At 44.5% G+C, this 17,535-nt stretch overlaps 1 protein-coding gene across 1 annotated transcript in view; it reads left to right on the plus strand.

The window, feature by feature from the left end:
• Window positions 1-17,535, plus strand: part of SLC24A3 (solute carrier family 24 member 3) — a 498,945-nt gene that overhangs the window by 467,559 nt on the left and 13,851 nt on the right. The window contains exons 13-15 of the mRNA XM_025400528.1: window positions 457-623; window positions 3,943-4,057; window positions 5,734-5,846. Coding sequence (XP_025256313.1) covers window positions 457-623; window positions 3,943-4,057; window positions 5,734-5,846 — 395 coding nt within the window. The remainder of the gene's footprint in view (window positions 1-456; window positions 624-3,942; window positions 4,058-5,733; window positions 5,847-17,535) is intronic.

Raw genomic sequence — 17,535 nt, forward strand, 5'->3', positions numbered from 1 at the left:
GCTGCGTCTGCTGACGCTGTAGTATTGGGCGAAAACGTGGAAAACAGAAGCCCACTGGTGGTCTTCCTAGCTCCCCACCCCCATTTCGACCCCCTACACCTACACACATTCCGCCTCTTTTTTGTCCTGAGTATCCTCCTCTTTTTTCCCACCTGGCCATCTGCCAAACCATCCCCCAAGTCCGGTGTTACTAAGAAGTGATTCACCCTCTCATTCCGGATACCTAACTAGCAGGTGGGCAGTGGATAATTTTTGTTTTAATTCTGCTTGGTGTTGTATGTCAGGTTTCGTTGGTGATGGAAAGTCATTTGAATGTTTTAGGAAAAGAGCAATATAATAAGGTTTAATTCTGGGGAAAGCAGTACAGACACTTGGCAGCGCAGGGAAATAAAGCTAACTGGGGTTCTTTATCATTTTTTTCTTTTTATTTCTTTTTGGCCGTTTTCATTTTTCCAGCGGGTAAACTGGAAACAGTGAAATGGGCGTTCACCTGGCCACTGAGTTTCGTCTTATACTTCACTGTACCCAACTGCAACAAGCCGCGCTGGGAGAAATGGTTCATGGTGACGTTTGCTTCCTCCACGCTGTGGATCGCAGCCTTCTCCTACATGATGGTGTGGATGGTGAGTGCAATTGGGACCCCATGGCACTGTTAAACCTCTTTAGAGGAAAAAGAAGGGAATAAGAGTCAGGGTTTCGGCCTATAACTGTACCAGTCAGCTATTGCTACAATAAGCTGCACAACGAACCACTCCTAAACTTAGTAGTTTAGAATTGCAGGCATCGATTCTCCTGCTCACACCTCTTCAGGTTGACTGTAGATTTATCAATCTTAGCTGGGACTTGCTATGCAACTGTCTCTCAGGCTTCAGGGTGGTTGTGTTTGATTCAGGCAGCAGGTGGGGTCCATGTCTACTCCACATGTCTGCTCATTTTCTTTGTACTAGAGGCTAGCTACCTGGGATGTTCTCTTCTCACAGTGCATCATTAGAATGCAAGAGAGTACATGAAAACACGAGATGCCTCCCTGGTCTTCTCCTGGCCCTGACTTGCCATCACGTCCACTCACATTTTACTGGCCAAGCCCCACATCAATGGCATGGGGGAAATGTACTCCACCTGCTCCAGTGGGAAGAACAGCCATGTCTCAGGGCAAAGGACATGGAGGAAAGGCATGAAGAATTGGGAAATGGTGATCAATCCCTATCAGCAACTTAGTTTCTTCAACCAGACAATGAGGCATTGCATTAGGTGATCACTCAAGGGTCCCTTCTGAGGCTAAAATAATGAGTCAGTGATTCACATTGGTTGATTGACATTGACTGACATTAGTTGATTGACATTGATTCAGTGGCTTTGACATTAACAAAGCCATTTGAGGAAACCCAGCCTTCCAGAATGCATTGCCCATTTATGGCTATACTTTTTAACGGGGGAGCAATTCCAAATCATTAGAATTGGCCAGAAATTAAAAGACATGGCAAAATGATGCAAATCCAAATTAATCTTGCCTTGAGTGTTGGACAGAAATGCAATATAAATCTGGAGAATTAAACTCAAGAGCTAAAAAGAAGGTTCTGAAAAAGGTATTTTGGTAGGACCAAAAATACCCAGAAAAATTTTGTTACATGGATTGCAAATTGGTAAACCTGACACAACTAATTCATAATATTCTCTTTCCTCAATATCACAAACATTTTTTTAAAACCCAAGGTTTATAGCCAAGGGTTTCTCCCTCATCCTGCATTCACTAATGTTTTTATCTGACATATGCACCAAGTGCCACCTCTTATCTGGGTTTGGGGGACAGTGTTGGCTGTCCCTGACCTTAAGGTGCTATGTGATTTTCTGTGCAGTCCCCTAACCAGCAGTCTAACTGACCTGACTCATCTGAGGTTCAACCTCCTTCTGTTTGCTTCCTTTCCCTCCAGCGGAGGTTCTAGTAAGTCCCAATCAATGCCCAGGACTAAGGGAGAAAACTAGGAGAAGCCGGAGACCTGGTCCCAGCCACCTGAGCAGTCTGCTCCCCTGAACTCCAGACCCAGCCACAAATATGATCATGAAAATGATGAGCCAGAGGCCAAGCCTGGCTGAGCCAAACCAGATTCCTACAGGGACTGAACTGAGGGTTAAAAAGGAAAAACAAGGTTTGGCCAGGATGCCGGTAACTCCATTTGCTGCAAAGCAACAAAATAGAAACAGCGTGTGTTTCTGCAGCTCACTTTCCTCCCTGGAGACTGGAAGTCAGAAAGCCCTGTGGCCACCCCAGGTTCAATTCTGTTCAGTTCTGCTCAGTACTGAACAGAAATGAGCTGCATTCTCTGGTTTGAAAGGAGGCAAGGCAGGCATCTGTATGGATTTCACTCACATCCCCCCAGTCTTTGAACAGGGAAGGAGGGATTATGGCCTTTGGAGTGAAGTCAGGGTTCCGGGTGTAGGTGTCTCTCAAGGGCTGGCCCAGGAGGAACTGTGAGAAGAATGTGCTCCTGACAACATGTGGTTTGCATTTCCTGTAGTTTTATGGAAAGTGGCATCCTAAAATGATCTAACAGTTTCAACTCTTGTGAGTTATCTTCTTCTTGGGCCCACGTGCAGGGAATATGTCTCTTTTTCCAGTTACCTCTTTTTTTGCCACCAGCTCCCTCATCATCTGCCTCATCAACTGCTTTTGTTTTTTTAAGCATGCTTACGTTTGCCTTTTCTATATTTGCATAACTTTAAGCGGTACAAGTGCAATTTGTTACATGGACATATTGTGTGATGGAAGTGACGAAGTCCTGACTTTAATGTATCCATGACTGAGATAATGTGCCTTGTACCCGTTAAAGTAATTTGTCATCACCCACCCCACTTCATTCTGTGCTGAATTTAAACTGGGGTGGCCTCTGGCCTTCCTGACTTTCCGTCTCCAGGGAGGAAAATGAGATGCAGAAACACAACATTTCTGCGCCTGACCCTTCTGAGGCTCCATTGCCTATCATCCCACACCCATGTCCAAGTGTACACATTACGTAACACCCACTTATGGGTGAGAACATATGGAGTTTGACTTTCTGTGTCTGAGCTGTTTCACTTAAGATAATGGTCCCCAGAAGCTATTATGATGAAGATGGACGAGGACAGCAAATTGCTACCAAGCTTCAAGGAACAGAGAAAAGGAAATGCTAGTTACGGCTTTGTCTTTTTTTTTTTTTTTTTTTTTTTTTTGAGACAGGGTCTCACTCTGTTGCCCAGGCTGGAGTACAATGGCACTATCACAGCTCATCGCAGCCTGAACTTCCTGGGCTCAAGCCATCCTCCTGCCTCAGCCTCTCAAGGAGCTGGGACCACAGGCATACACCACCATGCCCAGCTAATTTTTAAAATTTTTTGTAGAGACAAGGTCTCACCATGTTGCTCAGGCTGGTCTAGAACTTTTGAACTTAAGCAGTCCTCTCAACTTGGCTTCTCAAAGTGATAGGATTACAAGCATGAGCCACTGTGCCCAACCTTAGAGTTATGCCTTTTCTGACAAGTACGGATACTGTCAAATCCAGCCCCTTTGCAGTTCTTCTAAATTCCCATTATGCATCCCCCCTGACATGGACACTCAAATTCCAAGCAAAGCATCCATCCATTCTGGATTCCTCAGGGCCACCCGTAATTCAAATATTCTGTCCCAATATTAAGAAATTCTATTTTCTCTTCTCAAACCACCCACCTCACCTGAAAAGAACAAGTGAAAAGACCAATGTTTTGTTGGAAAGCATGGGTCCTATTATAGCACCGTCCCCTGACCTGTCGCCCCAGCCGGCATCCACATAGTATTGATACAGAGAGCAGACATTGCACCCCACAGAGATAGCCCAGATGGTACCCTGTTGTGAGTCTCCATCAGAAGAACCATGGGCCGGTGGGGCTTGAGGTGACCCTCAGCTCACCATCTCTTCCTGCTCCTTCTAGGTCACAATCATTGGTTACACCCTGGGAATTCCTGATGTCATCATGGGGATCACCTTCCTGGCTGCCGGGACCAGCGTGCCTGACTGCATGGCCAGCCTCATTGTGGCCAGACAAGGTGGGACTTCCAGTGGCAATGGGGAAGGAGGGAGGGAAGAAAAGAGGGAGGGAGGAAGGGAGGGAGGGAGGGAAGGAAGGAAGGCAGGAGGGAGAAGAGAAAGGAAGGAGGGAGAAGAGAAGAAAAGAGGGAGGGAGGGAGTGAAGGAAGGAAAGAGGGAAGGAAGAAAGGAACGAAGGAAGGAAGGAAGGAAGAGAGGGCCTCTCTACCTGGGGTACCTACCTGGCAATTAACAAGGTTTGGAAGGAGGGAGGGTGATGCCATGTTGGTTGAAAGGTTTCCTGGGATCAGAAGAACAGAGAAATGATCCAGAAAGTCCCACCCTTGAGGAAAGCAAAGACATTTCCAGGTAGCACCCGTAGCCTCTTCTGGAGGCTGTATCACCATCCTTCTATTATTCAAAGTAGTGGGAAATGTACTGACAGCTAACCTTTGCTGAGTAAAGCATGGCAGATGCAGTATCTTATTTGATTTAAACAACAGCTCTGTGAAGTAAGCATAATCATACCCCCATTTTATGGACAAGAAAATTGAGGCTTAGAGAGGACAGATCCCATCCCTAAAGCTGACCCACCTGCAGTGCCCTCTGAGTGACAGGTCCCAGAGGTCAGTTTTCAGAGTGTGACAGATCCTTCCCTCCTTCAAAGCCAAGCTCACAGGCTCACAGCTCACTTTCCCAAACAGATGCCCCAGATGGCCACACCCTTCTGCAGCACTCGTTCTGATGCATCTGCCTGATTTATGCTGGAGGGCATTTGTTTCAAACAAATGTGCGTTGAGCTACAAAACTTAGCCCAGTGTCCCATAGACATCCTCACGAAGCTCTACTATTGTCTACACCATTGTTCAGTTATTCTGAAGAAGGCCTAGAGACAGTGCGGGGCAGTTGGAAGATGACCCAGTGTGCAGGTGTGATCTCAGGAGTCACTTTCTAGAATGGTTGAATTTATTTCTTTCCATAAGGATGTCTCAGAATCTCCAGAATCTTTGAAATCATCTGTATTAGTGTGTCTCACATTGCTGTAAAGAAATACCTGAGGCTGAGTAATTTATCAAAAAAGAGCTCTAACTGGCTGACGGTTCTGCAGGCTGTACAGGAAGCATGGCAGCATCTGCTCAGCTTCTGGGGAGGCCTCAGGAAACTTCAGTCATGGTGGAAGGTGAATGGGGAGCAGGCATGCCTTACATGGCAGGAGCAAGAGGGTGGGGGGAGGTGCTACACACGTTTAAACGACCAGATCTCACGAGATCTCACTCACTGTCCCAAAGCTGGTACCAATGGGGGATGGTGCTAAACCACTCGTAAGAAACCACCCCCATAATCCAATCACCTCCCGCCAAACCTCACCTCCAACACTGAGGACTACAATCCACATGAGATTTTGTGGGGACACAGACACAAAGCATATCACTGTATTTGGTTTTTTGAATCACTTATATTCAATCAGTGATCATGTTTGAAGTAAAGGTCAACCATTCAATAGAACGTGTGTTTCTATGCTTGATAATTGGTGTCATCCTTTCACATGGGTGATGGCCTTGAAAGAGAAGCACATATGTGAGCTTGCAGAACCACACTCTGGCTGTGAGATTAAAGGTTTGGGAGAGTCCTATGTGGGACCCCTGCACTCTCCTGGGTTCCATTCCCTCACTTAAGTGACCTCTTGTTGCTGCAGGGATGGGAGACATGGCCGTGTCCAACTCCATTGGGAGCAACGTGTTTGACATTCTGATTGGCCTCGGTCTCCCCTGGGCTCTACAGACCCTGGCTGTGGATTACGGATCCTACGTAAGTGGTTTTCTCCAGGACTTCTCCTGAAATCCAGGGCTACGTGGACTCTGTTTTAACAGCCTTGGCCACAGGGTCTTTGTCTCGGGGCAAAGGGGGTGTAGAAATCGTAATATTGAGGGGAAAACAAATTCTCCTTGTCAAAGGCCTTCCTAAGTCAGGCTTGCAGGGACATTCAGGACTTTAGAGCAGGGGCCAGCAAACTTTTTCTGTCAAGGGGCAAATACTAAATATTTTAGGCTTTGTGGGCCAGAGGATGTTTATACAGCTCTTCAGCTTTGCTGCTGTAGTAGAAAAATGGCCATAGACAACAAATAACCAAACGGGCTTGTCTGTTTCAATTCAACTTTCCTAATAGAAACTGAAGTTTGAATTTTATATCATTTTTATATGTCATGATATATTACACTTCTTTTGATTTTTGTTCCAGCCATTTAAATATGTAAAAACCATTCCTCACTAGTGGACTATGCAGAAACAATGGGTGGGCCAAATTTGGCCCATGGGTCGTAACTTGCCAACTCCTACTTTAGTGTACTTAGACTTCCTCCACCTTATTACAGGCTAAGTGACGCATGTCAGAGAGACATTGGAGAGATGCCATCCAGGTTGGCCACTGAAAGGGCATCACCCACTGCAAGGGGTCACAGAATTCCAAATAACTCTTCTAAGTTCTGCAGCCCAGAGGGTGAGACTTTTGCAATCAGGCTTTTACAAATTGACTCACATCAGCCAAATTCACAAGAGTTTGATGTCTAGGATAGAATGTCAACAGATGGTAGTAACAGATGGTAAGATATATAAGGGCCGTGCAGAAAGCATATGCTTATTTTGGATGATATGTTCTCTATATTCCTGGAGAAATAACTTATGTGGGGGTTATTTTGGGCATCCTGTGACCATCCTCTAATTCAGTGTTTCAGGAGTACTCACAGATTACATTCATGGCTGAGGTTTATTATAGCACAGGATATGGGATAAAAGGAGCTGGAAAGTGAAATGCATCAGGAGAAGCCCAGCGTGGTCAGCTGCAGGCCTCTAATTCCTTCCCTAATGAGTCACACAGAACGTGCTTTCTCCCTTGCAGGGAACATGCATGAGATGTCTCTGTCCAGGGAAGTCCACTGGAGGCTGAGGCTTTTGGGGAGGGCTGGTCTGGTAGGTGCATTTCTGCTGCACGAACGGCCATGATGCCTGAATCTCAGAACCACAGCATAGATACCAGGTAGACATTATAAAGTTTGCCAAATGATCCTGACAAGTTGGTACAGCATGGCCTATCGCTTCTGGGGTACAAACCAATGTCATCAATTGTAACATCCCAAGGGTCACATTCATAGGGGTTGGCCAAAGGTCAACCATGGTTCTGGACTCTCCTGGAGGTATGCAAGGATTAGATAACCAGGCCTGCTGTGTCAACAACTTTCACACAGAAGGTCAAATTATTGTTTTATTTTTCAGAGTAAATGTTGCTAGCTACTATGTTACCAAAAACCCCAAAATTCCACTGAAGTAGCCCAACAAGGGTTTGGTTTTTTACTCAAATTCCACTGCAGATATTCCCATCCTGGCAGCTCCCATGGGCTCTTCCAAGCAGAAACTCAGGGTTTGTCACAGTCTATCCAGTGGTTCTACCATCTTAAAGTCCTTCTCCCATAGCAACACAGAAAGCAGAGAAGGCAAGGGCATGGAATGTTATGTAGATCATTTTCTGATGAGGCCCAGAAGTGGTATCTATCCCAACTGTTCCCATCCCACTGTCCACATAAGTTACATGTACCCACTTGGATGCAAGAAGGATCCAGGTAATTAGTTTAGTGTTGTGCCTGAAATTCATATAGCCACGTGTAGCTTGTGGCTGACTGTTGGACCCTGCGGCTCTAGAGGATTAAATGACAATCCCCCAGAATCTAATCCATAGATAACTATTGTTAACATTTCAGCATATTTTTCTTTCTCTAGGTTACTTCGTATAGCTAAGATGATCCTATAAAGGCAATTTTATACATCGCTTTTTATACTTCCTGTTATATCAAACATGTTTTCCTCAAAATCTCATTGGAAACATCATCTTCAAGGTGCCCTATTATTACAGTATATTCCAGAATTTACATAATCATGCTGCTGATCTTGGACACTTATGTTGATTCAAACCTTTCACTGTTTCAAGTAGTGACACCACAGACATCTTTGTACATTAATCTATAGGTTTTAGAGTTGTACATAGATCTATACTTTTCAAGTTTACATTTCAAGTTTTTTTAGATGATTTTTCTCAGTGTTGGAAAAGTTATATAAAAGAATGACAGATTGACATTCCAGAATGACAATATTTTTTACGTGGTTGTCCAGATTCATTCCTGAAGTTTTGGGACAGCTTTATGATACCCTCGTATCCTGACCACAGGAAGCTCCACGAAGGCTGACATTGAACCTTTCACTTGTCTGTCTTCTTCATGGCACACAGTATGGGGCAGGCACATACTCAAGCCATGAAAAGCCTGTTGAATAAATGGGAATCCATGTTTAGCTCTTCCACGGCCTTTGCATTCACTTTCACCAGCAGTGAAAGTTACCTTTCATGAATTAGAGGGACACTTCAGGTCCAGGCTGAGACATGAGGGCATGAATAACCTTGTAATTTGGTGCCCCCCAAAACATATTTGTATTTAAAAAAATATTTCAGCATTTATTTTCAAGATGAGATAAAATGTTTCGTGAGCAAAGGGTGGAGATAGGAGATTACTGGTTTCTTCAGTAATGCAATCCTCCCTTGTTATCAAGCAGTTCAGCTCTGAACTCAAACTTGCATATCATGCTCTGAACAAACGCTTTGCAGTTAACACAACCTAACTTCCTTAAAAACATTTAGTGACTTTCTGTTCCTACTCGGTCATACTTGACAAAGAAGCCAATAAAGATGCTCCTTAGCCAGATTCAGAGTGCTGCATACAGGGGTCTGATGAACTCATTGGCAGTCCATCTGGTTTATTCCTCAGCTTGTTTCACTTCCCCATTTACCTCTTATCAAAGTTATGAGGAATTAAAAATCAGACCTATCTCAATTTTAACTGCTTTGTGTCCCTCTGTTGAGGACTAGAAGACAGTGGGTAAAAAATGACATCAAAAAGAAGAAGAAAAAACTGGGTTCTAAACAACCTGATAAATTCATCCCTGCATAATATATTTTTACCAGGATGACTCTCCAGTGAGAGAGAGACAGGCAGGACCAGAGAATGAGAAACTTTCAATGTCCTTCAGATCCATGATATTATTTCTTATTTTACTTTGATTAAAGGGGACAATCATAGAAGGTGAAATCAAAAACTTTCAAAACAAAATGAAAACTCACCCCAGAAGCAAACTAGTTTCTCTTACCAACTTTGAAATCTTCCTGACTAGACATGGATATTAGGCCTGAAATTCCAACTCGATTCAGCACACCATATATCATTCCCCTAATGATCTCTCCTCCTTTCCTCTCCTTCTGACATTCCCCCAATACTCTTTAGAGAACAAACAAATTAAACGTTATTCTTCTGTCAGTAATTCCCAGAGCTATGAAAGCATACTCTTTCCAGATCTCAATGTCTACTGACATGGTGACATCATGAAAACAAAAATTCAGGCTTTAGTGGATGTTTGGCCCAAATTCATGTTTTTCATCTGAAGATGACATAATTGGATCACTGTGGTCATTCTGCTGGAATTGTACAAGAGCCACATTAAGTCTTGAAATTGAAGATCTACTTTATCCTTGGAGTCAAGGAGGAAATGCAGAAGCAGAAACCACTCTGGCTTATTATGATCAATAGCCATGACACACACAAGAGTCCTCTTGGGGGAGACTTGGTTAGGAAGACTGTAGAGAAAGGTGTGTCATGTTGTGTTTCCATCCAAATGCTGCTGTTTCTGTAATCAGTGCAAAAAACAAACAAACAAAAAAGATCGTTTTATTCTGGGGATACAAATATCCAATGTAGACCACTCTCTTGAAAGTAGAAAATCAGTAATATAATCAATAAACAGTTTATGAACTCCAGGGAAGTCAAGGAGATTCCATTTGATATATGGTATGAGGTAGGAATTCAATTTTATTATTTGGCACATGGATATATAGTTGTTTCAGCACCCTCTGTTGAAAAGGAGATTTCATTTTGAGCTTTAAAAATTCAATGGAAAAATTTCTGGTTAGCTTATTTTTCAGTAATAATCACAACCTAGGAACTACTAGAAAGCCATGATTTGGTTAAAGCTGTGAATGTTGCATTTCATAAGTAATGCTAACTTCCACTATTTGGAAAAGTTTTTATCCTGAGTTAAGACTAAAATGTAAATGAACAAGAAACAGGGACAGATTAACCTGGTGAACTGAATCAGGGAGGTGAGAGTCATAAAATCAGCCCTAGATCCTAGTGGCATGCTTTAATATTTTGCTTTCTTCTTCTTTTATTCAAGTAGTTTGCTCTCTTTCCTTGAGAGGGCATTTAATAAGGGAAGAATCCCTATGAACAGAAGAACCCCAAATACTCCCCACATCCTAAATCCTAATCCTTATAAGCTCTCTCCAAATGCATCCTCACACTGCACATAATCTCTTTCCACATCCCTGTTGACCCATCCACGTTCCTCCTTGTTTCACAGTTATTTACCACATCTCTCTCTGCTGTTAGAGTCTGAGTTTAAGGCCTCATCCACTTCATGTCTGCCACCAATATCCATCTTACACATATGTAGGGTCCAACCCCACAGGGTTGGTGGGTTTTTCTCCCCATGTGTGGAGAAGAGAGATTGTAGAAATAAATACACAAGACAAAGAGATAAAAGAAAAGACAGCTGGGCCCAGGGGACCGCAACCACCAAGACATGGAGACCGGTAGCGGCCCCGAATGCCAAGCAGCACTGATATTTATTGGATACAAGACAAAGGGGCAGGGTAAGGAGTGTGAGCCATCTCCAGTGATAGATAAGGTCATGTGGGTCACATGTCCACTCAACAAGGGGCCCTTGCCTGCCTGGCAGCCACGGCAGAGGGAGAGAGACAGCTTACACCATTATTTCTGCATATCAGAGACTTTTAGTACTTTCACTCATTTTGCTACTGTCATCTAAAAGGCAGAGCCAGGTGTACAGGATGGAACATGAAAGCAGACTAGGAGCGTGACCACTGAAGCACAGCATCAATGAGAGACAGTTAGGCCTCCAGATAACTGCGAGTGGGCCTGAATGATGTCAGGCCCTCCACGAGAGGTGGAGGAATAGAGTCTTCTCTAAACTCCTCCGGGGAAAGGGAGACTCCCTTTCCCGGTCTGCTAAGTAGCGGGTGTTTTCCCTTGACACTGACGCTAGCACTAGACCCCGGTCCACTTGGCAATGGGCGTCTTCCCAGACGCTGGTGTTACCGCTAGACCAAGGAGCCCTCTGGTGGCCATGTCCAGGCATAACACAAGGCTCGCACTCTTACCTTCTGGTCACTTCTCACTATGTCCCTTCAGCTCCTATCTCTGTAATGGCCCGGTTTTTCCTAGGTTATGATTATAGAGTGAGGATTATTATAATATTGAAATAAAGAGTAATTGCTACAAACTAATGATGAATGATATTCATATATAATCGTATCTATTGTCTATATCTAGTATAACTATTCTTATTTTATATATTTTATTATACTGGAACAGCTCGTGCCCTCGGTCTCTTGCCTCGGCACCTGGGTGGCTTGCCACCCACACAATAGAAGGACATTTTGTTTGTTTAAATAGATAATAAATTTTATTTTTTCAATTGCAGAAGCAAGCAATCCCTTTGTACATCGATAGCTCCTGAGATCTTTGCCATGTGTCAGCCCAGTTAAATAATTTATATTAATGGTGGTGATCCTGAGTCATTCAAGCAAAAGTTAAGTTGTATCTCATATCCTCTAGGATAAGCATCAAGTGTATGATCTATTTCAGAGTGAAATATTTCATCAAAAATAGTTAAGGAACTAGCTTATAGAGAGGTAGACTTAAATTTTCCAGAAGCTTTTGCTTGTACAGACTATGCTTCTTTGACTAATAATGTTAGGTCAAAATAGTAACAGTATTTGGCCCAACCAAACTATGCCTTTTGGTTTTCTTGGAGGCTGGGGGTCCCAGAAAATGGCTGTCTGAACTCAGACCACGTGGTTACAGGGGCCCCCACCAGGGGCTTCTTTTTTTCTCTAGCTCATCCTTCAGGTATCAATACAGATGTTGAACTGGGATTTCCCAAGCCTGGACCAGGTGTCATGCCTGTGTCCAGCAGTTCTCATCAGAGTGCTTACCTTTACCCCTTGAGCTGAGTCTCCCGCTGGAGAAGTGACCTCCCTGAAGACAAGAACTGTGCTCATCTTATGCATTTTTTATTTCCTCTATGCCTAGCACAGTGCCTGGCACTTGTAACATATTCCAAAAATGTTGGATGGATGGATGGATGGATGGATGGATGGATGGATGGAGAGATGGATGGATGGATGGAGAGAAGAATGGAGGGATAGATGGACAGATGGATGGATGGATGGAGAGATGGATGGATGGATGGAGAAATGGATGGATGGATAGATGGATAGATGGATGGAGGAACATGTGTGAGCAAAGAAGAACAAAGCAGTAGGATGATTTGAGAAGAAAGCAGGGGGCAAGCACAACAGCAAAAAGAATAGCTAGAACTCACTGAGCATCTAGTCTGCACTGGGCACTGTAGGGACACTGTTCGCATGGTCTCATCAAATCCTTCCAACGCCTATATAAGGAAATGATTATTCTTTCAACCAGGGCTTATTATGCACCCACTATATGCCAGGAACTTGTCAAGGCAATAGGGATTCAGAAGTGAACAAGGTAGACAGGACTTTTCCTCTTAGAGTATACATTGAGTGGGAAAGGATAGACAGTACATACATGAACAAATGCCTGATTGCACTAACTTCAGAGGACAAAAAGCTTTATGCAGATGATGAGATGAAGTGATGTTTTAGAGAGTGAGGTGCAGGTGTCACTCTGTATTTATTGAACAGGAGATTAAGTTCTGTGTGGAGTCATGAATGACAAGAGCCAGCCACGGGAAGAGAGGGGTGTGTGGAGAGCAGGGGAACATTCTGAGAAGGAACTGTACTTGCAAAGGCATTGAGGCAGGATGTGTCCTAGAACGGGAGGCATGCTGGGCAGGGGTAGTGTGGAGTAAGGTGGGCAGGGGTCATACTGGGCCACCAAGACTGGCCACAGGGCTCAGGTTTCATGCTAAATCCAATCTAGTTCTTACCTCAGTTCTGCAGATTAGGAAACCAAGTGGCAGAGGTTAAATCACACAGCCAGAAAGAGGCAGAGAGGAGTGCTTTCCTCAAAGCACTGACAACTACTGCCAAAGCAAATCATGCCACAGCGGTCACCCTTGCGTAACTCTGGGCTCAGAGGAGACATTTCAGACCAGATCCATCCCTGAGTTGGAATCTTTGCTAAAAGACAGGGCGGGGTCTGCTTATTAATGCTTAGGTGGCCTCTTCAACTTCATATAAAGAAGCGAGCAGCTAGAAGGGGAGCAAATTCTGATCCCCAGTTTTCTATCCCAAAAGTACCAACAGGCATCATGGGGGCTGCCCTCACTGCTGCCCTGGGCCATGGTAACTGATATTTTTACAGGGAGTTTCTGTCTGATGGTTGGAGGAACTGCTCTGGATCCTTTGTTCAGTCCCTGGTCCCTCCCTGGCTCTCTTTGCGTGCCTTCAAGCGGCCAATTCCTCGTGCTCAGCCACACTGGGCAGGGTGGGGGGACATCACCATGAAGCTCATACCGAAATGCAGACGTTATTTGGAAAAATAATCCCAGGTTCATGGAAAAGCAAATCTAGGGCTTATTTGCTGAGAGCATTTTGATCTGCCCTCTTCTTCACCACAAGCTTTTCCTAGGAGAGGCTTTATTTCCAAAAAGACACTCGAAAGCCTCCTTTCATGTAGCATGGTAGTGACCGCATGACATCTTTCTGCATCTCTGACATCAGAACTGAGCAGCCACTGTGGGTTTAATGGCCTCTCCTAACCTCCCAAGGGACCTGCCAACAATTTTGAAGCAATTTTTCTGTCTCATCTAGATGGGATTTCCAAGTCATAATTATCTGATAATTACCATCCGGACAGCTGTTTTATGCATGGCATTAGGTTTAAGCATTTGGCAGGGAAGGATGAATGCAGTTTTACAGATTTTGACATTTCTTAGCACTTTGTGGCTTGCTCAGGAGGCAGCTAGTTACCTAAGTGCCCAAAGTAAGAAATCTTTCTAAAAGTCAAAGCTTGGAAAATGAGCACTTCTTGTTCCATTATGGTGATGAACGTCTGTTCCACAAGCTTTAAGAGAGCTGAGAAAGTCTCATGCAGGCTCCAGGAAGCCAGGGCAAAGCATATACTTCTAAGCTAGGGCTTAGAAATGTAAAATAAATCTGAGACGCAATGGAGGGAGGGTGTCTGTCTCTCTGTCTCCAAGCAAGACCACCAGAGTCCAGAAACAACAGAGACAAAGAGAAGAGCTGTCCAGAAATATTCTCACCCCACACTGTCTGCCTGGTTTATTCTTTCTTTGACCAAGCATTAATTGAGTGCCTTCTGTGTACTACACTGGTAACCACTGGAGGTGGTGCAGTAAGCAAGACAGGCAGAAGCCTATGCTCCTGGACATACAGCTATGGAAGGACAGAATTGCACAAGCAATTCCAAAACAAGATATGATGCCTGCTTTCCTAAGGGCTGCTTATACAGAAGTTTAGGCAGTGTGTGGCAGTGATCAGGGGATCTGGAATGCTGGGGTGGAAATGACAGTTATTCTGAGAATCCAAGATTATCAGGACAAGCAGGTGGAGAGAGGTGAGAAAATTTTTTTCCAAACAAAAATAAGAGCTTGTAGAACACCAAGATATGGGAAAACTTGTTGCACTGAAGGACCCAAGGGCTGCTTCTGTGGCTGGGGGGAGTATGGGAGGGGTGAGGAGTTGGAGAGTTGAAACAAAGTGGCAGAAATGAAACTAGAGACAGAGAGAAGCTGCATGGTAAAGGCCATGGTAATGGAAAGAATGAAGGGTACATGAGAAGGAGAGGTATAGTCATGTGTGCCTTTTAGAAAGGAGATTCTGACAATTCCATAGAGAAAGCATTAGAGCCTGATGAGACTGATGGCAACAAGATCAGTTATAAGGCATTTGCAGGAAAGAGAAAATAGGGTGATTGGATTAGGATAGTCGTATCTGTTAGCTATGGTTACTCCATAATGCTAAGTAACAAAAGGCAGGCATCCATTAGCGTATATTTCTCAGTCATACCTTTGTGGCTGACAAGTGTGTGGCTGGTCTGGGCTTGGCTGCAGGCTTCATATGAGTCTGCTCCATGTGCCTCTCATTCTCTTTGGACCACTGGCTTCTCAAGACAGTCTTCTCATGATGTGTCTCAAAGAAGACACATCCTGTTTTGCTCTTCTCAAAGCAAGAGCACAAGAAGACGCACCCAGCTTCGGAAACACATTTTGGATCCAGGCTCATATCAGGTCAGCTAACACCATTGGCCAAAGAGTATCACACAGCCAAGCCCCAAATCAGGAAGCAGAAAAAATGCATCCACCCACCATGAGGTTATGGAAAGTGTGTGGATATAAAACCTATTATGGGGAGAGGAAGTGAGACCAGCAGTTTGCTCTGCCTCCACAGTAGCTGTAAAACTGGAGATCAGTGGAAAGCTAAGCAACAGACTACAGAAAAAAATAACAGGACCTGGTAATTGGTTTAACTTTAGCCCCTAAACAGCTGTTCATGCGGAGGTGAGTCGGGAGAGGCAAGGATTTTGTAAACTATTGCAAAATTTCCGGGTGCTATTATAACTACGATTGAGGATTTTAGCAAGGCAAGGGCATGATTCACTTTACATTTTAAGATTCCATTCAATGCTGTTTGTAAATGCACAGGAGGCAAGAGTGGATGAGGGGAGACAGGTCAAGGAGCTGATGACAAAAATAGATTCTTTTTAAGGGAGAATTAATAAGGTTTTCTGACAGATGTATGGAGAGGGTAAGAAGAAGAATCATAAGTAACATATGATTCTTTGCTTGGGCAACTAAGGGTATTGTGGTGCCATTCATGGAGATGGGGAGACAAGCTGGGAGATGAGGAACACATTTAAGGTGAAATACCAAATGTTCCATTTAGGACAAATAAAGTTTGATATGTTTGCGGGTCATCGGAATGGAGATGTCAAGCAGGTAGTGGAAATGATGAGTCTGAAGTTCAGAGGCAAGGTCTTGGTTGCAGATATGAACTTGGGAATCAAGAGCATTAATTGCAAGTAACAAAGTAAGAAGGTAAGTGTAGATAGAGGAGAGGGCCTAGAACATGTTGTGATGTTGGATGGGGGAAGAAACAAACATTCACTGAAGGAGACTGAGGAAGGGCCAGCCAGAGATGTGGAGAATCAGAAGAAAGGGGACCACAGAGCCAGAAGAAAGTTATAAGGAGGTTGGAGCAACCAAGTATATCAGACCTTGTCCAAGGTCCTTCTTCTAAGACCAGCACTTTCAACCAACCATCACCTCCTCCAAGAAGCCTACCCTCCGCCAAATTTAGGACCTGTATGACAGCATGGGGGTATATTCTGTGATGTGTGTGCCTCCCCCTTAACTCCCTGAGGGCAGGAACTGTATCTTACTCAACTCGTGCTCCTTAACACCTAGCAGAGGGCTTTCTGTGGAATGAATCAATGAACCCATTAGTTCTTGATATCTCCCATGTCTTTCATTCTCACCTTGTATGGCAACCATTCCCAATTCAGGCTCCCAGCATCAGGACACTGCTCCCTCTGCTAGAACCAGTCTTCCCTTTTCTGCAAATTCCTTCCCTCGCCCCCAGGGACAGTAGGGTGCTGGAGCCACCTCATACAGCCTCCAGAGAAGCGATCATGTGCAACTCTTCGTAGCTTCCTCCGGTGATGCCACGTTGGTAGTCTGAAATCAGCCGTGATGGCAGTATTTACACCACAGAAACAGGACCGTGTCAGACGGCCACTGCTAGGGTTGTCTACAAACCATCCCCACAGGAACTAGATGGGTAACTTGGGGATTGTGTGGTGATGTCTTAATGAATGAGGCCTCTCAAGGTTATTCAAGCATAGCTCCTGGGAGCAAAAGTATCACCACCCAATTCCCTTAATATTGACCATTGAGTTTCAGGCTCTATGTTAGGAAAATTAGGTGATGCCCGGGGGAAGGAAGGGTTCTTCCAGATCCTACTGTGGAAGGGCTTACCTAGAAAGCCGAATCAGTCTCTTTGTTCGTCACAGTTTAGGTCCCTCAGAAACTATTCATTTCTAAGATGAGGATCCAGGGTAAAGAGTTTATTGAGGGGGAGCAGTATGACAGTGGAGAGAGAGAAGGAGGGAAGGCAGCTCACAGCAACTGTTCTAGCAAGACTATTACCACAGTGGGCAACCAGGGCTGACTCCCACAGTGGGAGTCTGGGAAACAGGGGACAGCTTCTGTCTCAGAATGACTCCATCCGAGAGGCAAGGGAGCTTGCACCCACTCCTCAGAGTCATTGGCTGAGAACAGCTTCTAGGATTGCTCGTTTCTTGGCACTTCTGTGGTTCAGGAGAAAGTCCTAGGCACGGAGGCAGGAATGGCTGTTGGGAGGCAGCTGGCACCCACC

This window comes from Theropithecus gelada, chromosome 10, assembly GCF_003255815.1.
Source record: "Theropithecus gelada isolate Dixy chromosome 10, Tgel_1.0, whole genome shotgun sequence".
In the NCBI taxonomy this organism is placed as follows: Eukaryota; Metazoa; Chordata; class Mammalia; order Primates; family Cercopithecidae; genus Theropithecus; species Theropithecus gelada.